General features: G+C 41.9%; 1 protein-coding gene across 2 annotated transcripts in view; it reads right to left on the reverse strand.

Moving 5' to 3' along the window:
* The window catches only part of LOC126330571 (coiled-coil domain-containing protein 40), a 356717-nt gene that overhangs the window by 215731 nt on the left and 114689 nt on the right, over nucleotides 1-26297 (reverse strand). For both annotated transcript variants that reach the window (XM_049996367.1, XM_049996369.1), the window contains 2 exons: nucleotides 13182-13339; nucleotides 12842-13086 (listed from right to left, as the gene is read on the reverse strand). In XM_049996367.1, the coding sequence (XP_049852324.1) occupies nucleotides 12842-13086; nucleotides 13182-13339 (403 nt within the window). The remainder of the gene's footprint in view (nucleotides 1-12841; nucleotides 13087-13181; nucleotides 13340-26297) is intronic.

Here is a 26297-nt window from a genome sequence, read left to right on the forward strand (position 1 = left end):
CCTGGCACACTGGGTGCTACCAGTCGGGATCAGGTATATGGGTATGCTCTTAGTGATCAAAAGCCTTGTGGATGCTGGCTAAAATGGTTGCCACCTCTGGGTAATGCCTTGTGATGGTTAACCCTCCAAGGAGCTTGCAGCACTGTCGTACCAATAAACTCCACCTGTACCTACTAACCCCACCACCAACAGTGGCTCCAGCAAACCTGGAACGCCCAACCTTGCTGATATCCCAACCACACTGGTACAATTGGCACTCCAGGGCACAAGAAGCAGCTTTCATTGACAAGGGCATGGTGGTCAAGTCCTTACTGCAGCCTCCACCCCTTCAGCTGTCGTAGCCCCCGCCATCTTCCATCAGTGCATTGCCAGGTGCCTTGGGTTCTTTCCTCCAGATGATAGGCTTCAGTGCCAGGTCTCCTCTCGTACCATTGGTTCATCTTCCCAAGCATCATCCTAGGCAATTTCGGCCCTACAAGTCCATTTCAGGGAGGAAGAGTGTGGTATCCTGGCCTGGCAAATCTTGGAAAGCCCACCAGAAGCATGGACCTCGATGACGGCCACTAGATGGCACTGCTGCAGTGTTGCTGTCACCAGTGCAAATGCCACCATGGGGACACAACCACCTTGCCAATCTGTCAGTACTTCTCACGGCCCTTCAAAGCTAGCAGTGCAGCAGCTCAGTAGTCAGTCACGATTTCTCTGTGCTGTTGTATTCATATTGCTACACATCATTCCATTGCGTCTGAACTTGATACATCTTATGTTTTGACCTCGATTTATTAGCTTGACATGGTATTCTGTCATGCTGTCTCCATTGTTTGTTATCCTCAAGTCACTGCTGTCTTCCTGTTTACCCTCAGGCAATTCACTGTGATACACTTCCTTGGCTGGTTGACTTGTTGCATAGGTTCTAGAGTCTTTGTTAATCTTGTCAGATATCAGTCAGCATACATAGGACTGGTGCAACTTACTTCTCATTTCTTTCAACATGTGTTTTCCCTCTGTCTCTCGCTCTAATTCCATATCACATCCTCTAATCATCTCACCTTCTTGTTTATTTTCTAAGCACTCAGGATCAGCTTCAGTGCCCAGCAATGTCTTTTGAGTACCACATCCTCCTGTCTCATGGGGAGTACTTCAGTTTCCATTGGTGGTACACGCAGCTCCCTCATTTCACTTGTAGTGAAGGAATGGAACACCAAGACAATGACTCCCCTCATCTCTATCTCACCCTGCATCAATCCGGGAACAGCGAATTCCCATTGCACTCCTTCCCCCTTTGGACGTACTGCTGTCTTGTAGATACACCAAGAGTATTTATAGTGGTTAATGGTATGTTTGTTGTTGGATATGTTGCTTCCAGGCACATGCAAATCAACAGTTTCATGTCTCAAGGTGTAGAAACTTCCCTCAGGCTAATACATAGTTGTAATGCTTTTCTGTTATATTGCCAAGATCACAGAGATTCGCCTAGCTGCCTTGTGGGAGGTAAAAAGACTCATATTTGAAACTGCATACCGGTGCCACTGTGCCTGCCAGCTTGCCTCACATATTACTGAAATGGAGCTGCTTTTCTCACAGTAATGTCCAAAATTAGTGACGGCATTATAGTATGTATTTATAAATTTATGTAAGTTTAGTTACATTCAAAAGCCAGATGCAAGATTGCTACATGAACTTTGTTAACAACTTGTCTCATACTGTTTAATTATTTCAACAAGAAGTCATAAAATGACAATGATTATTTTCTCTGTTTTATAGTATCATATTAGTATTGCTATTAGCTTTCAAATGATGGTCAGTATTTAAGAGTCTAACATGGTATTACAGAAGCTATTTAAGACTGAGAGGTAGGGCATGCATTAATTTTCGTGAGTGCCTTTTTGTCAGTGGTGGTGATGTATTTTTGCCTAACAGTCACATGTAAATAAAAAAGTTTAACATTTTAGTAGCCATGTACTAATCTTGGCAAATCAAATAACAGTCTTTAACCTTTGAGTGAACATAAGAGAATCTTACTGTGTTTTTGGCGTATGATTGTCTACGACTTAAAGAACACTAACTTTGTTTAAATGACATAAGGCAGCTGTGAACTATAATTATTTGTTGCAGTTGATATTTGTATATGTGTGTTGCACATTTTGTAATGGTGATTAAAAATAATGGACATTACTTTATGCGTCGCTGATATTGTGGAAGTGCATGTTCATATTTTGAATGTTCCTGTTGATTTTTGTGAATTATCATGGATTAAATGAAATTTGTTCATATGTTTCTGTATTTAGTTCTCTGCTTGCACTACTAACTACATAATTAATTATTGTTTAATTAAATTAACTGTGGATGAAGCCCGACCAACAGGCAATTACATGTATTGAGCAAAAATAATAGTGCATTGAGAATGGCTAGCTTCTAGCCGAAATCTTGATTTGCACAATAAAATTTAAAAAGGATGACTGATGGCTGCAATCTATAATTTACAAGTCAATATAACAGTTGCTGAGTGCAACAGCTTTCTGAATGGAAGGTAACCTGATGTTGTTTAATTGTTTTCATTTAACTCCACAATCCAAGTGAGGCCACCATTGTCATACGAGTGAAATTTATTTATTTTAAACTATCTCATTAATTTTACACAATTCACGCAGTCATTTTCTTATTCATTTATAATTTTGTTTCATTATCTTGTGTCTTTATTAAAAAGGGTTTAACAATTAGTTCTGTGTTAAAAGTATGGCCATTAAAGCAACGGTACATAGCTGACTCCTCAGATTTCACAATGAGTCAAGCAACAAATATTTAGGTTGTGCATTGCCTGCATTGATAGGAGCATACCAAACAAGTGGTGTGCTGGTAATGTGATGCAATACTGTCCCTACAACTTACCTTACAAGACTAATGCTACACAATTATTGCATTTGTGGATTTAGAGAAAACTTTTGACAATGTTGACTAGAACTCACTTCTTGATATTCGTAAGGTAGCACAGATAAAATACAGAAAGCCAGAGGTTATCTACAACTTGTACAGAAACCAGACTGCAGTTATGAGTGTCAAGTGACATGAAAAGGAAGTAATAGTTCAGAATTGACAACAGAGTTGCAGTCTGTCCCGACATTATTTAGCATGTACTGTCATGCTCAAATGTGCCTGTATGAACTAAATTGTAGCCTACCTGATTTCCACTCGTCCACATAATGTAATTCCCTTTCAGGCTTTCAAATCTGTTTTTGGTACAGTCATTTTACTATACAGAGTAAAATTAGGGAACACTCTTCTGAATGTTTATTAAGGCCACATGTGAATTAGTATCACAATATTACAAATACCAGGAAACATGTTACTAGAGATAAGACAGCCCTTACCATCTGTGGACTCAAATTTAAAATAATGAGTGACATTTCAAATATGTCACTAACTCTCATTAGTATCTGGGACAATTACACCTTTAACTCTATCACATAAACCATTCAGTAATATTTACTAAAACTAATTTTTTTGGAAATAATGTAACCTGCAAGAATATCACAACTCTTAAAGTTCTACAGTAATTCTCCAGCCTGTCGTTCACATGGTGATGGTTTTTGAACTAAAAAGTCAATCTCAACAGCATATTGACAGTAATTCCACTGTACTCATGATGATACACAACTGTATGTGCAGTTCGAAAGCCACCTATTGTGCTTTTTATGTAGCACAAAGTGGCATAATTATTTAATGTATTCACAAGCAACTACCTGTGCACATATTTGATCTTTTTGCCTTGCAAAACTGTTTTCTTCTGGAAATGATTCAAACTCAGATCCTACAGCCAAGGCTAACTAAACAAAGTTTTCATGCCTGACCAAGGCTCAAAGAAGGCAGTGATAATCACTGCTGACTAGGCATGCAGAAACATGAAATATTTTATTTTTGCCCAGAATCAGTTATCAAGTCTACTTCAAATTTTATGACGAAAATTTCTGTATTGGACCAGGATTTGGGACTCCCATCCAGCAACGAGAGCTGGGAAGGAGGACAGGGGGAGCAGGAAAGGAGAACAGTAGAAGAGAGGAAAGAGATGAAAAAGGCTATGGGGGCATCAATGGAATGGAAGACTGTGTGGGAAATGGGAAGGGGGTAGCTAAGTGAAGAACAGGGACTAGTGCAAGTTGAGGTCACGGATTGAGGGATTTGGGAGGGGGCGGAGGGGCATTTTACAGGAATGTAGGTACGTTGCAGAGAGAGATCCCACCCGTTCAATTCACTGTAGTGCATGGTTGATGTTATTTAGAAAGGGTGCAGATGGCACAGGCTGTGAAGCAGTCATTGAAGTGATGCATGTTGTGCTGGACAGCATTTTCAATGACTGGGTGGTCCAGTTGTCTTTGGCCACAGTTTGTTAATGGCCATTCATGTGGACAGACAGCATGTTGGTTGTCATGCCCATATAGATTACAGCACAGTGGTTGTAGCTTAGTTTGTAAATCACCTGACTGCTTCCACAGGTAGCCTTGCCTTTGATGGAATAGGTGAAGTCGGTGACTGGACTGGAGTTCATGGTGGTGGAAGGATGTATGGGACAGGTCTTACCTCTAGGTCTATTGAACAGATATGAGCCACGAGACAAGGAGTTGAAAACAGGGTTGGAAAAGGAATAGACATGGATATTGTGGATGGGGTGGAGGTGTCAGTCTAACAGTGAGCAGGACAAACACAGGAAGCAGAAACAATCAATATTGTAGTCATAAATTGTTGCAGATGTGTTGAAAAAGAACAAGAGCTCCAAGTGGTAAGTGAAAGTATTGAATCTTAAACTGTTATCAGTACAGAAATCTGGCTACAGCCAGAAATAAGTTCAGCTGAAATTTTTACAAAGGACCAAACCATGTTCCAGAATGATAGATTAAATAAATTGGTGATGGGAGTGTTTATTCCTGTTGGAAGTAGTTTACCTTGTAGTGAAATTGAAGTAGATAGTTCCTGTCAGTTAGTACAGGTGGAGGTTATACTTGACAACTGGAATAAATTCATAATTGGTTACTTTCACCACCCTCCCCAGACACAGATGATACAGTAGCTGAACAGTTCAAAGAAAACTTGAGTCTCATTTCAAATAGGTATCCCACTCATACAATCATAGTTGGTGGTGATTTCAATCTACCCTCAATATGATGCCAAAAATAAATGTTTAAAGTTTGTGGTAGACACGAAACATCATGAGAAACTGTTCTGAATGCTTTCTCATAACATTATTTTGAACAATTAGTCAGGGGTCCACTCAAAGTGTAAATGGTTGTGAAAATTTACTTGACTTCTTTGCACCAAGTAGTCCTCAGCAAACAGAAAGCATCATCATGGGTACAGGGATTAGTGTCCCAACCCAAAGAAATTCTGATCACATATAAAGACTGTCAGTGGAACAAATGTTAGTGACTAGTCCCTAGTGAATGAGACAGTAACTGACATTGAGGGTAGCAAACCAAAATCGGAAATGCTTAAATTCATTTTCAAGTGCTGCTTTACAAACAAAAACCCAGGAGAATTGCTCCAATTTAAAAAAAAATGGCTCAAATGACTCAGAGCACTATGGGACTTAACATCTGTGGTCACCAGTCCCCTAGAACTTAGAACTATTTAAACCTAACTGACCTAAGGACATCACACACATCCATGCCCAAGGCAGGATTCGAACCTGCGACCATAGCAGTCGCACGGTTCTGGACTACAGCGCCTAGAATCGCTCAGCCACCACAGCCGGCACATCAATTTAACCCTGGTATCACATAAAAGATGAATGATATAAGTATTAGTGTCAGTGGTGTTGAGAAACAGCTGAAATCGTTAAAGTGAACAAAACTCCAGGGCCTGATTGAATCCCTGTCAGATTCTATGCTGACTGTGCAGCAAAGTTAGTCCCTGTTCTAACTACATTGTATCATAGATCCCTTGAACAAAAACCTGTGCCCAGTTCTTGGAAAAAGGTACAGGTCACACTGGTTATAAGAAGGGTAGTACAAGCAATCAACAAAACAACCATCCAGTATTCTTGACATCGATTTGTTGTAGAATCTTAGAACATATTCTGAGCTTAAGCATAATGAGGTATCTTGAACAGAATCAATGCCAACCAGCATGGATTTCGAAAACATAGATAATGTAAAACCAATCTCGCACTTTTTTCACATTACATGCTAAAGGCTTTGGATCAAGCCAGTAAGGTAGATGGAATATTTAATGATTTCTAAAAAGCATTTGATCAGTAATACATTTATACTTATTGTCAAAAGTTTGACCATATGGGGTATCAAGTGAAATATGTGACTGGATTGAGGCCTTTTTGCTAGGGAGGATGCAGCACGTTACCTTGGATAGAGAGTCATCTTCAGATGTAGAGGTTATTTCAGGTGTGCCTCAAGGAAGTGTGTTGGGACTCTTACTATTCATGTTGTATATTAATGACCTTGCAGACAATATTAACAGCAAAATCAGGCTTTTGGAGATGATACCATTACTGGTGATGAAGTACACAGTTATCAATAATGATGTACTATTTGAAACAAGCTGCATAAATGTTCAGTCAGAGTTTGATAAGATTTCAAATTGGTGCAGAGATTGGTAACTTATTCTAAATGTTCACAAAATGAAAAATGCTGTATCTTCTGACTATAATATCAGTGAGTCACATGTGGAATCAGCCAACACATACACATACCTTTCTGTAATGCTTTGTAGGGATATGAAGTGAAATGCTCACATAGGTCCAGTCATGGGTAAAGCAGGAAGATACTGAGGGAGTTTACTGGTAGAATCAATCTACAAATGAGACTCCTTACATATCACTCGTGAAACTGGTTCTAGAACATTACTCAAGTGCGTGGGACCCATACCAGATGGGACTAACTTGGCATATTGAATATATACAGAGAAGGGCACCGTGAATGGTCACAGGTTTCTTTTATCCATGGGAGAGTGTCACGGAGATACTGAAGGAACTGAACTTAAAGACTCTTGAAGACAGATCTACACTATCCCAAGAAAGTCTGTTAACGAAGTTTCAAGAACTGGCTTTAAATGATTACTCTAGGAATATACTACAATCCCGTAAGTACAGCTTACATAATTATGAGGGCACCGTGAATGGTCACAGGTTTCTTTTATCCATCGGAGAGTGTCACAGAGAAACTGAAGGAACTGAACTTAAAGACTCTTGAAGACAAATCTAAACTATCCCAAGAAAGTCTGTTAACGAAGTTTCAAGAACTGGCTTTAAATGATTACTCTAGGAATATACTACAATCCCGTAAGTACAGCTTACATAATGATCATGAAGATAGGATTAGAATCATTACTGCATGCACAGAGATTCAAATGATCATTTTTCTTGCACTTCATATGTGAACGGAACAGGAAGAAATCCTAATAACTGGTACAATGGGATGTACCCTCACTCATGGGCCTCACAGTGGTTTGTAGACTATAGATGTAAATGTAGATGTTGAAGGTTGCTGCAATGACACTATTTACCATAACATCAAAACCCATCAAAAATACATTCAAATTACTTCTACTTAAAAAAGCAGATAAAAATTTGGTTGACATCTTCCTAAGAGACAGTCTCCACTCCTTCCAACCTGGCCACATAAGCCTAGACTATATGTGATTTTAATTCAAATAATTAGTAAGTGTAGACCAAATGTGGTTTAAATTCAAAGAATACGCATTGACGGTAATTGGGAAAACATATACCAAATAAACTAAAAAGGGATGGTTCTCATCACCCTTGGTACACAAAAAACTGTTGCAGATAACAATGGTGATGTTACAGATGACACTGCCACCAAAGCATTACTAAACAGTTTTATGAAATAGAAGAAATGCATTGAATTACAGACTCATATCTCTAACTTCAATTAGCAGTAGGATTTTGGAACATATACTATGCTCAAACATTATGGGTTACCTCAAAGAGAACAATATATTGGCAAACAGCCAGCACGGCTTCAGAAAATATCATTCTTGTGTAATTCAACTATCTCTTTATTCCCACGAATTAATGAGTGCTATTGACAGTGAATGTCAAATTGATCTCTTATTTTTAGATTTCCAGAATGTTTCTGACACCATTTGTCACAAGATACTTCTAATCAGATTGGGTGCCTATGCAGTATTGTTTCAGTTGTGCAACTGGATTTGTGAGTTCTTGTCAGAAAAGCCACAGTTCATAGTAACTGATGGAAAGTCATCAAGTAAAACAGAAGTAATATCCGCCATTCCCCAAGGAAGTGTTATGGGTGCTCTGATGTTCCTGATCTACATACATGATTTAGGAGACAACCTGAGCAGCCTTCTCAGAATGTTTGCAGATGTATCTTCTTATAAAGTCAACAGGTGACCAAAACAAATTGCAAAACAATTTAGGCACGATATCTGTGTGGTGCAAAAAAATGGCACTTTACTCTGAATAATGAAGAGTGTGAAGTAACTCACACGAGTACTAAACTTTCATTTAAATGATAAAACACACAAATCTAAAAGCTGTAAATACAGCTAAATACTTAGGGATTGCAATTACAAATAACTTTAAACTGGAAGAAACACAAAGATAATGTTATGGGGAAAGTGAAGCAAATACTGTGATTTATTAGCAGAACATTTAGAAACTGCAACAGGTCTACTAAAGAGACTGCTCACATTACGCTTGTCTGTCCTCTTCTGGAGTACGGCTGTGTAGTTTGGGACCTGCCTCAGATAGGATTGATGGATGACATCAAGAAAGTTCAAAGAAGGACAGCTCTAATAATTTTCTATTATCTTGAAAGAGGGGCAATAGTGTCATGGAAGGTTTTCAAATCTCATCCGGTGCAGCCCCCCGACAATCAGTCTTTCCTTCTCATCCCATCTGTTAAGTCCCCACATCAGTGTGACTTTGATGAACTCTACATCTTTTCCTAAATCTCACCAGTCCACTTCCTTCACCCCTCTTCCTTATCCCTTCAACCCTCCTGCCAAAAGAAGGAACCACTGACACTAAAAGCTTGCATATGTAATACCTTGTATATGTGTGTTTTCCTGAAGCCACTTGGTGAGTAGACTTTTTATCTAACCAATCACATTATAGAGTAATCATGAAGATGTAGATGTGGATGAAGGGTAGTGGGTAGCATATTCCTCTTCTCAGGGCATGGGCAGAAATATCAGAAACCCTATCAGAAATGCAATTCAGTTGCTCCAGTTCTGGGTGGAAATGAGTAACAAATGCAGTGCTCCTCTGTGGCCTGTACTCCTTTGTGACCAGACTGTAGCAATGTGAGAGGTGGTAGGAAACTGGAGAGATAAGACATGGGTGATCGGTTTTTGCACAAAGCTGAGAGGGTCACTTCGGTCTATGAAGGCCTCAGTGAGGAGCTCCACATATAGTAAGGATCTCCCTGAGGCTTTCACAAATTGAAATTACCCTCCCAACCTTGTACAAAAACAGATCACTCATGGCTTGTCCCTCCAGTCACCTACCACCTCCAAAATTCCCAGCATAAGTCTGCAAAGCAGCACTCCCCTTGTGACTCAGTACCACCCAGTACAGGATTCGTTTTCAACTTTCACTACCAGCCCAACCCCTTAGTTTTCACCTTTTTCCCCACATACCTCATCTGTTTGCCCTTTTTGTGATCTTTGCCACACATATTTTTACAATTTTTTTCATATGTGTCTTTACACGTTTATGTCCCCCACCTTGAACCCTTGCTCCTTCCTTCCGTGCCAATGCAGGAAACTTTCCTTTTCTCTTCTCAGAATTCAGTACCACATACTGTTCCTGTGTTGCTGCTTTGCTCAACCCTAATTCCTTATCACCATATTACACATCTAGGGCTGCAACCTCTGCTTCCACAATGACCTCTACCTGTTCAAATACCACCAATACCATCAGTCCACAGCTCTCACCAACCTAGTCCTGCAGTGCCACGTAAATCAGACCCATTATCTCCTTGTAAAAAAACAGGATAGTGAACACATTATTGTGGACAAGATAGATACAAAGCCCATGTCTACCACAGTAGTACAAGTTAATCTGCCAACTAGCTCCGCAGATGATGAAGAGATTGATGAAATGTATGATGAGGTAAAAGAAATTATTCAGATAGTAAAGGGAGACGAAAATTTAATAGTCATTGGTGACTGGAATTCGACAGTAGGAAAAGAAAGAGAAGGAAACGTAGTAGGTGAATACAGAATGGGGATAAGGAATGAAAAGAGGAAGTTGCCTGGTAGAATTTTGCACAGAGCATAACTTAATCATAGCTAACACCTGGTTCAAGAATCATGAAAGAAGGTTGTATACATGGAAGAAGCCTGTAGATACTGGAAGGTTTCAGACAGATTATATAATGGTAAGACAGAGATTTAGGCACCAGGTTTTAAATTTTAAAACATTTCCAGGGGCAGATGTGGACTCTGACCACTATCTATTGATTATGAACTGTAGATTAAAACAGAAGAAACTGCAAAAAAGTGGGAATTTAAGGATATGGGACCTGGATAAACTGACAGAACCAGAGGTTGATGAGAGTTTCAGGGAGAGCATTAGAGAACGATTGACAACAATGAGGGGAAGAAGAAGAATGGGTAGCTTTGAAAGATGAAATAGTGAAGGCAGCAGAGGATCAAGTAGGTAAAAAGACGATGGCTAACAGAAATCCTTGAGTAACAGAAGAGATATTGGATTTAACTGATTTACAATTTGTACAGAAACCAGATGGCAGTTATAAGAGTCGAGGGACATGAAAGGGAAGCAGTGGTCGGCAAGGGAGTGAGAAAGGGTCGTATCCTCTCCCCAATGCTATTCAATCTGTATATTGAGCAAGCAGTAAAGGAAACAAAAGAAAAGTTCAGAGTAGGTATTAAAATCCATGGAGAAGAAATATAAACTTTCAGGTTCGCCGATGACATTGTAATTCTGTCAGAGACAGCAAAAAGGACTTGGAAGAGCAGTTGAATGGAATGGACAGTGTCTTGAAAGGAGGGTATAAGATGAACATCAACAAAAGCAAAACGAGGATAATGGAATGTAGTCGAATTAAGTGGGGTGATGCTGAGGAAATTAGATTAGGAAATGAGAAGCTTAAAGTAGTAAAGTTGTTTTGCTATTTGGGGAGCAAAATAACTGATGATGATTGAAGTAGAGAGGATATAAAATGTTGACTGGCAATGGCAAGGAAAGCGTTTCTGAAGAAGAGAAATTTGTTAACATCGAGTATAATTTAAGTGTCAGGAAGTCGTTTCTGAAAGTATTTGTATGGAGTGTGGCCATGTATGGAAGTGAAACATGGATGATAAATAGTTTAGACAAGAAGAGAATAGAAGCTTTTGAAATGTGGTGCTACAGAAGGATGCTGAAGATTAGATGGGTAGATCACATAACTAATGAGAAGTTATTGAATAGAACTGGGGAGAAGAGGAGTTTGTGGCACAACTTGACCAGAAGAAGGGATCGGTTGGTAGGACATGTTCTGAGGCATCAAGGGATCACCAATTTAGTACTGTAGGGCACTGTGGAGGGTAAAAATCGTAGAGGGAGACCAAGAGATGAATACACTAAGCAGATTCAGAAGGATGTAGGTTGCAATAGGTATTGGGAGATGAAGAAGCTTGCACAGGACAGCGTAGCATGGAGAGCTGCATCAAACCAGTCTCAGGTCCACAACAACAACAGTTGAAATTAGCCAATAGTGTGAAATTAAACACTTTGTTTCAAATAAATTGAATGCTTCAGCAGAAAAGATTAATTTTAAGCTAAATCTCTTTAGCAAACCGGCAAAAATAACTTCATTGTTCTGTAAGGTGATTAACTCTTGACTGTCAGAAAGGTGGAAATAAAATCTGAAACTAATAACATATTTTAGCCTTCCGTAATTATGCGAACATATTTTAATTCATTTGATAGCTCCCAGCCACAAAAATCCTTTTGTTTGTCATTTAACATGAGAGCAATAAATGAAGAGGAAACAACAAAATCACAGGTCACGTGGAGACTCCCCACCTCACACTCTGCTGTTGGCAGACGCTTGTTTGAGCACTGTTTTGTTGTTGCATATGGTGAATTTCCTTTGCAACTTAAGTTTTATTTATTTATTTGTTTTATTTTTTCCCCCATGTTTTGTTGTTGCAGTATTATTCTGCAGTAGTGGGATACAGTAATATCCTTTGTTTGAGTTTTGGGTCAAAATCACAAAAATTTAACTGAAAACTAAAACATTGAAAACTTCCCAGAATTCTAGAATTCTAGACAATTCCCAGGTTTTTCCCAGTTTTCTCTTGGATGAAAAAAGTCCCAGGTTTTTCCCGGATCTCCCTGTTGTCCCGGGTCATATACACCCTGTCTGTGTTAGGAAACCCTTGAAAATGTTAGCCAAACATTCTGGCAACATGTCAATTAGAACAAATGTTATGGGACCGAGATGAAGGCTAATACGAAAAAGAATCAACCAATAGGTGAATTCTACAAATGATGGATGAGAAAGTCACAGTTTAACAGCTATCCATTCAGTTGTTCTTAAACCAATTGAAAATGTATCTAACATCCAGTCATCACCTGTTCTACACAACAAAACAAAAGAAAAAAGTTAATGTTTTCCTGAAATTTGCAGGACCTCACAACTGAGAGGAATGAAATAGAAAGAAAATGAGAAAATATCTTTATCATAGGGGAAACCAGAATACAAACTACGTCACAAAGTAATGTAAACCAATGAAGCCTTTTGAAAGAAATGAACAATTCTTTGACATGTTCCACAAAAATAGGTGGAAACTGCAAATCCTATCTGCTTTTTGCAAGTAAATTACAAAATAAATAAATTCTCACTTTTTCTCATCCATCACAGCAGCATATGCTTTGTCTCTTTGCTGCATGCTAATAACCACACCATTCCATGCTTGCAGTAATCGTTGTTGCTCCTTATTTAGTGCTTCAAGATCAACATTAGCATCGGCCAGAGTTTGGCTGATGATTAGGCGTTCTTCTTCTTTAACTTTCAACTGCCCTTCTAGAGTTGTGATCTGTGTTTCTAAATTGGCAACTTCATTTGTTAACTTTAGCAGAAACAGATCCTGGAATGCACCAAATATTTTCGTGTTTTGTATAAATACTGTTCATAATATTTATAAATGATTAGATATTGAAATACAAATGTTACTAGTCATACCTGCTTCTTTTTCTCTTCTGCAAGCTGTTTCTTATCAAGTTTCATTTTTTCTGATATCCTCTGAGAAACAGCAAGTTCTGACTCCATCTCTGCTTCCCAGTCAACAAACTGCTTCTTTACCAATAAAATTTTTCTTAAATCTGCACTGAGTTCTTCTTCTAGGTATGGCGTGAAAGGAAAATAGCATTGAAACTGTGAATACTTTTATAAAGCTATAGAGATCTTTAATTTATCATCTTTAGCATGAAAGACTAAATATGGCAATTATTGACATTGCTTATGCAATTGATATTGGCATATCCAACAAACACAGCTTCAAAACAGCAGTGATCTCTAAATGTGGAGAGAATTATGATAAAGGCAGACATATTTCCAGAAGTAATGCAGACACGATGCAACTGACCTGCGTCTAAGAGAGAAAACAATATGACATTATGCCCTTCATTGAGGTAAAATTTTGTTAGATGGCACTGATTTTATTAAGTGAATTATTTCTGAATCAATATGAAATTCATAAGATAAATCTGGATGGAAAAATTAATTTTAAGTAATAATTTGAATGAAGAATACTCAGACTACTTAATAAGTGTTATTTTCTATGTGTTCACAAGGTGGTGTGTGTGGCATTTTAACTGGAGGTGAAGTTTTGGCTAAGGGTATAATCAAATGCTCCATATTCTGTAGCAACTGAACAGCAAGAAAGGGCTGTTGCCTGATGACATTGGAAGAGCTGGTTCTAGCCACATCAAAATACACAGATGGAGAAACATATCAAATTGTGAAGCATTAAGAAATGTGATTGATTGTTGCTTATTGCAGAGACATCACACATCATACTGAACCACTCTAACATTTATGAAGAATGGTCTGAATGAATCTTGTAGGACACATTAAAAAGTATAGCAGTAAGAAGTGATTAAGACTGAAGAATGGTAGCGTATACACAGGCCCAGTACAAGCCCACTGAGTATGATGGGAAATTTTTTAAGGTACTGAATTTGCATTCGAGAGCAATGAGATTTAAATCCCAGTGAAACCATTCAGTTTGGTATTTCTATGGTTTCCCTGAATCAGTTAAGGCAGATATCAGGTTGATTCATTTGAAAAGGAGATAGCTAATTTTCCTCCCCATACATATACCATCCAAGTTCTTGCGCTATCTCTCATGAATTCATTGTGATCTGCATGTTAAACAAATCTTTCTTCCAATAGTATTCTCTCTAACAGAAAGGTCAGTGGTGTACTGAGTTCAGTCAGTGAAGAACCATTCTATGAACTGGAAATTGCAGATGAAGTGCTTGTGTGGTTTGCTGAGAACAAAAGACACAATACCTGAGTGTGAGTGACTGATAATAGCAACTACCTGAGTTATAAGTGCTTGATATGATGAGGAACATGCCATCCTCCTTGAAAGAACAATCTATCCACAAGGAAAAGGGTGTGATATCATGACATTTTAGCTTATTTGATGGTGATGCATGTGAGGAAATAGAGGAACTAGGTGACTGAAGACAGTCCTAGTACGCATGGGGTAACCATAGCCTAGTCCACATGACTGTAATAGACCATACATTTGTGATCACAGTGTTTGCTCAATTATAGAGCACTGTAATAGATGTACACCTGACTCCATCAAAGTTTCAGTGTAATCTGTTGTAAGCTGTAGTGGTAGAAAAACATGCCATTGTGTCAGCTTCCAATGTCACAAACTACACTACTGGCCATTAAAATTGCTACACCAAGAAGAAATGCATATGATAAACGGGTATTCATTGGACAAATCTATTATACTAGAACTGACATGTGATTACATTTTCACGCAATTTGGGTGCATAGATCCTGAGAAATCAGTACCCAGAAGAACCACCTCTGGCCATAATAACGGCCTTGGTATGCCTGGGCATTGAGTCAAACAAAGCTTGGATGCCGTGTACAGGTACAGCTGCCCATGCAGCTTCAACACGATACCACAGTTCATCAAGAGTAGTGACTGGCGTATTGTGACGAGCCAGTTGCTCGGCCACCATTGACCAGAAGTTTTCAACCAGTGAGAGATCTGTAGAATCTGCTGGCCAGGGTAGCGGTCAAACATTTTCTGTATCCAGAAAGGCCTGTACAGAACCTGCAACATGCAGATGTGCATTATGCTGCTGAAATGTAGAGTTTCGCAGGGATCAAATGAAAGGTAGAGCCATGGGTCATAACACTTCTGAAATGTAACGTCCACTGTTCAAAGTGTTGTCAATGCGAACAAGAGGTGACCAGGACGTGTAACCAATGTAACCCCATACCATCACGCCAGGTGATACGCCAGTGTGGTGATGACGAATACACGCTTCCAACATGCATTCACCACGATGTCACCAAACATGGATGCGACCATCCTCATGCTGTAAACAGAACCTGGATTCATCCGGAAAAATGACGTTTTGCCATTCGTGCACGCAGGTTCGTCATTGAGTACACTATCGCAGGCGTTCCTGTCTGTGATGCAGCGTCAAGGGTAACCGTAGCCACGGTCTCCGAGCTGATAGTCTATGCTGCTGCAAATGATGTCGAACTGTTCGTGCAGATGGTTGTTGTCTTGCAAACATCCCCATCTGTTGACTCAGGGATCGAAACATGTCTGCACAATCCGTTACAGCCATATAAGATGCCTGTCATCTCAACTGCTAGTGATACAAGGCTGTTGGGATCCAGGACAGCATTCCGCATTACCTTCCTGAGCCCACCGATTCCATATTCTGTTAACAGTCATTGGATCTCGACCAACGCGAGCAGCAATGTCATGATACAATAAACTGCAATTGCGATAGGCTACAATCCAACCTTTATCAAAGTCGGAAACGTGATGGTACGCATTTCTCCTCCTTACATGAGGCATCACAATAATGTTTCACCAGGCAACGCCGGTCAACTGCTGTTTGTGTATGAGAAATCGGTTGGAAACTTTCCTCATGTTAGCATGTTGTAGGTGTCGCCACCGGTGCCAAACATGTGTGAATGCTCTGATAAGCTAATCATTTGCATATAACAGCATCTTCTTCCTGTCGGTTACATTTCGCATCTGTAGCATGTCATCTTCGTGGTGTAGCAATTTTAATGGCAAGTAGTGTACAAACACTTCACACTGCATCAGGCATGTGAATGGGTCTGCTGGCATGTTGAGTAGACAGATAGACTGTTTCTGAATGCCTTCTGTTTCCATCTATCCGGTAGTGGTGGCGTCATACTTGTTAGGACTATCATGATGTTTGCGGAGAAGGAGACAACGTTGTATAGCAGAAAAGTGGACAAATCTCCAGTATGACTGTATGGGGTACCACTGGATACAACACGTGATCTGAATAACAGTTTCTCCTACAGCAAATTTTACATGCTGTTTTAATGCTACATCATATGCCATCCTCCTTGAAAAAACATTGTGAACCAGAGCTTTTCTAGCCTCCATATTTGAATGAGAAGTTAGCCACTGAACATGTGAAAAATGTTGTTTGCTTGGCATCTTCATCATAGTCCTCTAATCCCTATCGATGCTCTTAGAAACAAATATAGATTCTCTCTGATTTTGTGCCACAATTTTTAAAGGATCTGGTTGCAGTACTTTGGAATTTCATATCACACTAAATTCTCAGAGTCAGAGACCGTATATAGCTGTGGGAGTGACAAGTTGATAGTCGACAGTACTCTGAAACACTCTCTTTGCGAATGAGGTTCTTTGGAAAAGAGGAGTGTTCATTTTCCCGCGTTAACGTACGTTGGTATTGTGTTCATACAGCATAATAAAAGTGATCATTTCCGGTGTAAAATCCATGCAAGTGTTTTCTTTTATGTAGTGTAATTACTTGTACAACAGCACAACAACAGGCTCCCACTGTGTCAATCACAAAGACAGCACCCAAGCCACAACACGGAACAAGAAAGAACAGGGTGAAGCATAAGACAGTGCACCACATCCGTACAACTCCAGGGCCCCAGTTTCCTCATGTGTTCACAGGCTTGCACCTGATCGCTTGCGGGAAACCAAGACCGTTTTCAATGACATGCTACAAGAAGGAAATATAGGGCCATCCGACGGCCCATGGTCCTCTCCTCTGCACCTTTCCCATAAAAAGAATGGGTCATGGTGCCCGTGTGGCGATTATCGAGCTTTGAATGCCCGAACTTGTCCGGACAGATGCCCTGTGCCACATATACAGGATTTCACACATTGACTGGACGGGGCTACCATATTCAATGTCTTAGATTGCCATAAGGCTTATAATCAGATCCCAATGGCAGAGCAAGACATGCCAAAGACTGCAGTGACAACCCCATTCGGGCTGTTTGAATTTTTGGTGATGCCATTTGGGCTGAAAAACGCTGCCCAAACATGGCAACAGTTATCCAGACGATATTCTGGTGTTTTCTGAGAACATCTCTGACCATCAGAAACACGTGAACGAGGTGCAAAGCAAGCTTAGTGCTCACGGAATAACACTTAACAAGGACAAGTGCATGTTTGGGGAACCCGTAGTGACCTTCCTGGGTTATAAAGTGTCAGCTAAGGGCATTTTCCCACTGCCATAGAAGCTGGAGTTGCTGTGCACCCTACCATGGCCTCAAGCCTACCACGACCTCCAACGATTCCTAGGAATGACAAATTTCTATTGTCACCACCTCCCTGGAACAGCAGCTATCCAGACGCCACTGAACAATGCCTTGGCTGGACACAACAAAATTGGCAAGCGCCCACTTTCATGGACACTGGAGATGGATACTGCTTTCAAGGCGCTGCAAAACAGCCTACATGACACAGTGGGGTTTGCACATCCTGCACCAGGAGCTCAGTTAGCCCTAGCAGTGGATGCACAGCAAGTTGCAATAGATGTAGCACTTCACCAGAGAGTGAAGGACCATTGGCAGCCGCTACGTTTTTCTCACAAAAGCTACAGAGGGGTCAAACTCATTGGAATGCATACGACAGGGAACTCCTCGCAATGTATGAAAGTGTCAGGCACTTCCGCCCTTTCATTGAGGGCAAGCCATTCACCATATACACTGACCATAAACCTCTCGTGGCAGCTTTCTACAAAACTAATGATTCATGTTCCCCCCACCAGGCCCAAGTCCTTGTTGGTGGACTCATCCACTGGCCTACATTTGCAACTTGTGGACACCCCCCACAGCCCAGTTAAGGTATGGTGCGACATCTCTATGGTTAGACCATGCCCATACGGCACTCCCCAGTTCCGACGAAAGGTATTTGACAGCATCCACAACCTGGCACACCCCAGAACCAATGCCTCAGTGAAGTTAGTGATGGACCATTTTGGCTGGCCTTTGTTTAGAGCAGTAAATTGTTGCACACGGAGGGCAGAGGCTACACCAATGAGGGACATTTCTGCTGAGACTACCACGCGGGCATTCTTGGAAACTTGGGTAGCTTGTTTTGGGTGTCCAGTTTTCATTACCACCGACCAAGGATGCCAATTAGAGTCAACACTGTTCCAACAACTATCGAAGCTCTGCGGCTTCCAACAAAATCGGACAACTAGCTGCCACCCGGCCAGTAACAGTTTGGTGGCAGAGTGGCACCAGACTTTAAAGGCTGCCCTGATGTGCCAAAAGGACTCATGGACTCGAGCATTGCCATTGGTTTTGCTCGGATTATGGACCGCATTAAAAAGACATCAGTTGTTCCTCAGCAGAGTTGGTATATGGAGAACCACTACGTGTTCCAGCAGAATTCCTTGCACCAGTTCCTCTCCCAGATGAGACACAATTACCCCGCCTCTTGCAACAAATGAGGAAACAGGCAGAGATGCTACGTGCAGCCCCGACGTCTCAGCATGACACGCACCCAGTGTTCATACACAAGTCCCTCGATACATGTTCTCACATCATGCTCCACACAGACATGGTACCCATAGCCGCCATACACCGGACCTTACCAAGTGCTAGGACGGAACACACACACAATGGATATCCACTTCCAGGGAAAGACAACCAAGGTTTCCACTGTGTGGGTAAATCCTGCTTGGACAATGACAGCAGCAACTGCAATCTCAAAGACAACGTTAGACACACCTCACAACAAACTCACACCCGCGCAGAGCCAGACAGCGGTGACCACCGGAGCTCAACACCACGGGACCTAATGTATCAGCGGAATCATTGAGCAGCACCCACATCCGCACTATCCACACTCGGGCAGGCTGAGGGGTGAAGTTTAAGTACCACACGATGCCGGGTGCTCCGCACTTCAGGGGGGGAGTTGGGGGGGTGGGTGGGGGGGCTGTGTGGGAGTGACAAGTCAATAGATGACAGGACTCTGAAACACTCTCTTTGTGAATGATGTTCTTTGGAGAAGAGGAGTGATCATTTTCCAGCAGTAACATATGCTGGTATTGTGTTCATGTGGCATAATAAAAGTGATCATTTCCGGTGTAAAATCCATGCAAGCGTTTTCTGTTATGTACTGTACTTCTACATAGCTCTGCATCATTTATATATTATATGTCTCAGAGCAGTGTATCCTTCTTAGACCAGTGTTTGTACAGGTTAGGTACATTCAATAATAGGAAAGGCTTGTTCTGGTTAACACTGTAAGCCTTGTGTTTGGTGGATAGGTTGACAGAAGATGTGATTACTGTACCTTGTACAGTGTTTCCTACATTGTGACTATAATGGAACACTTTTATAATGCTTTGTAACTTCACTGGGAATTTATCTCATCTGGGAAGCTGTCTGAATGTGACATTATTAATTTTATGAGAACAATTTAACAACTGATATTTCAAGTGAATATAATCATTTGAAATTAGTGCAAGCAATTAATTACAGTACAAACATCCACATGTACTTTGAGATTAATGAAGGGATATGAAGGGTACCGAGAACAATGTGTGAAAGTAAAAATATTAATCAAAATAAGTACTAGATGGAGTAAATTGAAATTGACAACATTTATACTAAGTCTATGTTGATCAGAGACACAATACTTTTAATACTAACAGGACAGTGTCCTTACATAAACCAGAAAGCATTAGAATGAGAGACACTGCTAATACTCTTAATAATAACAGGACAGTATCCTTACATAAACCAGAAAGCATTAGAATGAATTGGGGGAAGACAGCTATAGGGATAGTATGGATAATTTCTTGTAGTTTCACAGTCAGACAACAGAAAGTGGCACACATTGGTGTATGTTATTAGAGAATCAACTGTGTATCAGGAAAGCTAAAGCTACCACAGTTGGTTGATTGTGTTTTTAAAGAGGAGTAGTTTCAATTGTAGTGAATTTATAACATAGGTATGCCAAAACCAAAACAGATACTTTTATGTTTGAAAACTGAGAATATTTATTAATGTAAAATGCAGGTTGAAATTCGAAATTTCCACTACCATCAACAACCAACATTGTTGAGCTGTGTTTGATCATCTGACACCTCTAGGTGTCTCACCACAGTACTTCTGGAAGATCCCAACTATACGGGAGGAGGAGGAGAGATTAATGTTTAATGTCCTGTAAACAATATCATTAGAGGCAGAGCACAGGCTGGGATTAGAGAAGGATGGAGAAGGAAAGTGACCATGTCCAGCCAAAGGAACCATCCTGGCATTTGCCTTAAGCGATTTAGAGAAATCACAGAAAGCCTAAATCAGGATGTATGAAATGCATGTTTGACCATCAGCTGCTTTTATTTTAAACCCAAATATCGACTGGTTTTAGTCACAGACCATCAGATTCCAGAAGAAGTAACCGTTGGTTGCGAAAGCTAGAAATTTTGTGTGTGTGTGTTTGTGTGTTATTTTATTGTGCCTGTCTACTGGCGCTTTCCCGCTTGGTAAGTCTTGGAATCTTCGTTTTTAATATATTTTTTCCCATGTGGAAGTTTCTTTCTATTTTATTTACATCATTAATTGGAACCCAACAATTACGTTTGTTATTGTCTCTGTTGCATTTTGAAATCTTTTCTATCATCTTACTTTCTCTCTTTGTTTGTACAAGTAATTTCACTTTGTATTCATCTTCCCTTTTTCCGTAATCTACCATACATTTTATCCTGCCTAATTATAATAATACGTAATTTACTTCCAAACCATAAACTAAAAACTTTAACGCTTTCAACATTACCGCTGCTATAAAATCCACTGTTCCAAGTTTACAAACATTTCGTGTAAACTCGTGAATACTATTTCACAGATTCAGTTCCTTTCACCCATTAAACAACCATCTCAGCTTTTTCCAACAACTTTCGTTTTATTTCCATTCCCGTTTTTCCCACATAACCGATCATTTTTAGCAGCTTCCCACAGGTTTAAACGTTATTATTTCTTCGCCAAACAATTGTTATCCTCATTTTCATGACCTGCCAGTACATAACCAGTCCTTTGAATACATTTACACGCATTTTTTCGAAATTTTCCTGAACTTCCCCACCCTTTAACGTGTTTTGGAGACAACACAACTAGCTAACCTTTGCAACCATTGTTGTTCACCAACCTAAGTTCAGCACAGGATCAACATAGCTCATCTCAAACCAACACTTTTTTGACTTTTTTCACACCTTTGTCTCTCTCTCTCTCTCTCTCTCTCTCTCTATATATATATATATATATATATATATATATTCCTTCCAGGAATTATATATATATACTCCTGGAAATGGAAAAAAGAACACATTGACACCGGTGAGTCAGACCCACCATACTTGCTCCGGACACTGCAGCATTTGTGCACCGCCGCCGTCAGTGTCAGCCAGTTTGCCGTGGCATACGGAGCTCCATCGCTGTCTTTAACACTGGTAGCATGCCGCGACAGCGTGGACGGGAACCGTATGTGCAGTTGACAAACTTTGAGCGAGGGGGTATAGTGGGCATGCGGGAGGCCGGGTGGACGTACCGCCGAATTGCTCAACACGTGGGGCGTGAGGTCTTCACAGTACATCGATGTTGTCGCCAGTGGTCGGCGGAAGGTGCACGTGCCCGTCGACCTGGGACCGGACTGTTGCGACGCACGGATGCACGCCAAGACCGTAGGATCCTACGCAGTGCCGTAGGGGACCGCACCGCTACTTCCCAGCAAATTAGGGACACTGTTGCTCCTGGGGTATCGGCGAAGACCATTCGCAACCGTCTCCATTAAGCTGGGCTACGGTCCCGCACACCGTTAGGCCGTCTTCCGCTCACGCCCCAGCATCGTGCAGCCTGCCTCCAGTGGTGTCGCGACAGGCGTGAATGGAGGGACGAACGCAGACGTGTCGTCTTCAGCGATGAGAGTCACTTCTGCCTTGGTGCCAATGATGGTCGTATGCGTGTTTGGTGCCGTGCAGGTGAGCGCCACAATCAGGACTGCATACGACCAAGGCACACGGGGCCAACACCCGGCATCGTGGTGTGGGGAGCGATCTCCTACACTGGCCGTACACCTCTGGTGATCGTCGAGGGGACACTGAATAGTGCACGGTACATCCAAACCGTCATCGAACCCATCGTTCTACCATTCCTAGACCGGCAAGGGAACTTGCTGTTGCAACAGGACAATGCACGTCCGCATGTATCCCGTGCCACCCAACGTGCTCTAGAAGGTGTAAGTCAACTACCCTGGCCAGCAAGATCTCCGGATCTGTCCCCCATTGAGCATGTTTGGGACTGGATGAAGCGTCGTCTCACGCGGTCTGCACGTCCAGCACGAACGCTGGTCCAACTGAGGCGCCAGGTGGAAATGGCATGGCAAGCCGTTCCACAGGACTACATCCAGCATCTCTAAGATCGTCTCCATGGGAGAATAAGAGCCTGCATTGCTGCAAAAGGTGGATATACACTGTACTAGTGCCGACATTGTGCATGCTCTGTTGCCTGTGTCTATGTGCCTGTGGTTCTGTCAGTGTGATCATGTGGTGTATCTGACCCCAGGAATGTGTCAATAAAGTTTCCCCTTCCTGGGACAATGAATTCAGGGTGTTCTTATTTCAATTTCCAGGAGTGTATTTATTTCACTTTAACCTCATGTTACTCTTTCCACCGTCTAATACCATGTCAACCTCACAACAGCCCTACAACGACCCCATTAAATTTTATTTACATTCCCTCTGCAAACATGCCTTCACCCTAGCCAGATTACGCTCCCATATTTTATTTGCTCAGGCTTGTCTGACATTTGGCATTGCCCCCAAAGGCCTCACACTTAAGTTCCCATCTCTGGCTGCAATCCTTCTTTCCATCAGTCCTTATACCAGTTCCAAACTGCACAATCCATAGCCCTCACCCGCCTAATCCTTCATCTATACGTCGACTCGGCCAATGAACAATGAACACACCCGTCAACTCCTATCCCAAATCAAAGTCCTCAATCTTTCCTCTCCCACATCCACACCGGCTGTTCATAGCATCCTCCTACAGGCCAACCACAAATTAGAACAGCATGTCACCCTCCACCTCAAAAAACTATCCAATCTCCTGGTTTCCCACCTCCGGAAAGGCAACTCACTCACCCTCCACAACCTTTCCAACAAAACCTCAACCTCCTCTCATTGCACACAGACCCAGTCTCTCCCATCTACTCAATCTCCCACTTCCAGCTCCACTCCCCCCAACACCTCAAAATTCTAGTCAACACAATCTGGAACCACAACACCCCAATTCAGTAGTTAACCTTTCCTCCAAACCTCTCTCCCAATCCGAAACCTCTGTCCTATCCAAAGGCCTCACCTTCAGCCCCACTCCCAGATTCAACCAAACTGCCCTTGTCAAAGATTTACTGTCCTACACTCGTAGTCTCTGCTGGAAATATCACTTTGCCACGAAGAAAAATAATCCTGATCCCACTCCTAATGATCCAACTCCCCAAGGCACTATCCAAATTGAACCCTGCCTGGAACAGTTCCGTCCTCCATCATAGTGGGACCCACCTCCTCTTCCTCAAAATCACCCTCTCCAAACCTTCCAGGAATTTCTCACTTCCAGCCTTGCCTCTCAATCTTTCTTGAAAAACCTTAATCTTACTCCCAACATCACCACAGCCGAAGCCCAGGCTATCCCTGATATGAAAGCTGACCGATCCATCATCATTCTTCCGACTGACAAGGGTTCCATGACTGTGGTACTTGATCGTCGGGAGTATGTGGCTGAGGGACTGTGTCAGCTTTCAGACAACTCTACATACAAAGTTTGCCAAGGTAATCCCATTCCTGATGTCCAGGCGGAGCTTCAAGGAATCCTCAGAACCTTAGTCACCCTACAAAACCTTTCACCTGACTCCATCAAACTCCTGACCCCATCGACACCTCGCACTCCTACCTTCTACCTACTTCCTAAAATTCACAAACCCAAACATCCCTGCCGCCCCATTGTAGCTGGTTACCAAGCCCCCACAGAACGTATCTCTGCCTACATACATCAACACCTTCAACCCATTACATGCAGTCTCCCATCCTTCATCAAAGACACCAACCACTTTCTCGAACGCCTGGAATCCTTACCCAGTCTGTTACCCCCGGAAACCATCCTTGTAACCATTGATGCCACTTTCCTATACACAAATATCCAGCACGTCCAGGGCCTCGCTGCAATGGAACACTTCCTTTCATGCCAATCACCTGCCACCCTACCTAAAACGTCTTTCCTCATCACCTTAGCCAGATTCATCCTGACCCACAACTTCTTCACTTTTGAAGGCCAGACATACCAACAATTAAAGGGAACAGCCATGGGTACCAGGATGGCCCCCTCGTATGCCAACCTATTTATGGGTCACTTAGAGGAAGCCTTCTTGGTCACCCAAGCCTGCCAACCCAAAGTTTGGTACAGATTTATTGATAACATCTTCATGATCTGGACTCACAGTGAACAACAACTCCAGAATTTCCTCTCCAACCTCAACTCCTTGGGTTCCATCAGATTCACCTGGTCCTACTCCAAATCCCATGCCACTTTCCTTGACGTTGACCTCCATCTGTCCAATGGCCAGCTTCACACATCCGTCCACATCAAACCCACCAACAAGCAACAGTACCTCCATTATGACAGCTGCCACCCATTCCATATCAAACGGTCCCTTCCCTACAGCCTAGGCCTTCGTGGCAAACGAATCTGCTCCAGTCCTAAATCCCTGGACCATTACACCAACAACCTGAAAACAGCTTTCGCATCCCGCAACTACCCTCCCAACCTGGTACAGAAACAAATAACCAGAGCCACTTCCTCATCCCCTCAAACCCAGAACCTCTCACAGAAGAACCCCAAAAGTGCCCCACTTGTGACAGGATACTTCCCGGGACTGGATCAGACTCTGAATGTGGCTCTCCAGCAGGGATACGACTTCCTAAGATCCTGTCCCGAAATGAGATCCATCCTTCATGAAATCCTCCCCACTCCACCAAGAGTGTCTTTCCGCTGTCCACCTAACCTTCGTAACCTCTTGGTTCATCCCTATGAAATCTCCAAACCACCTTCCCTACCCTCTGGCTCCTACCCTTGTAACCACCCCCGGTGTAAAACCTGTCCTATGCACCCTCCCACCACCACCTACTCCAGTCCTGTAACCCGGAAGGTGTACACGATCAAAGGCAGAGCCACATGTGAAAGCACCCATGTGATTTACCAACTGACCTGCCTACACTGTGATGCTTTCTATGTGGGAATGACCAGCAACAAACTGTCCATTCGCATGAATGGACACAGGCAGACAGTGTTCGTTGGTAATGAGGATCACCCTGTGGCTAAACATGCCTTGGTGCACGGCCAACACATCTTGGCACAGTGTTACACCGTCCGGGTTATCTGGATACTTCCAACCAACACCAACCTATCTGAACTCCGGAGATGGAAACATGCCCTTCAATATATCCTCTCTTCTCGTTATCCACCAGGCCTCAATCTCCGCTAATTTCAAGTTGCCGCCACTCATACCTCACCTGTCATTCAACATCATCTTTGCCTCTGCACTTCCGCCTCGACTGACATCTCTGCCCAAACTCTTTGCCTTTAAATATGTCTGCTTGTGTCTGTGTATGTATGGATGTGTGTGTGTGTGTGTGTGTGTGTGTGTGTGTGTGTGTGTGTGTGCGCGCACGAGTATATACCTATCCTTTTTTCCCCCTAAGGTAAGTCTTTCTGCTCCCGGGATTG

Source organism: Schistocerca gregaria, chromosome 2, assembly GCF_023897955.1.
Source record: "Schistocerca gregaria isolate iqSchGreg1 chromosome 2, iqSchGreg1.2, whole genome shotgun sequence".
Taxonomy (NCBI): domain Eukaryota; kingdom Metazoa; phylum Arthropoda; class Insecta; order Orthoptera; family Acrididae; genus Schistocerca; species Schistocerca gregaria.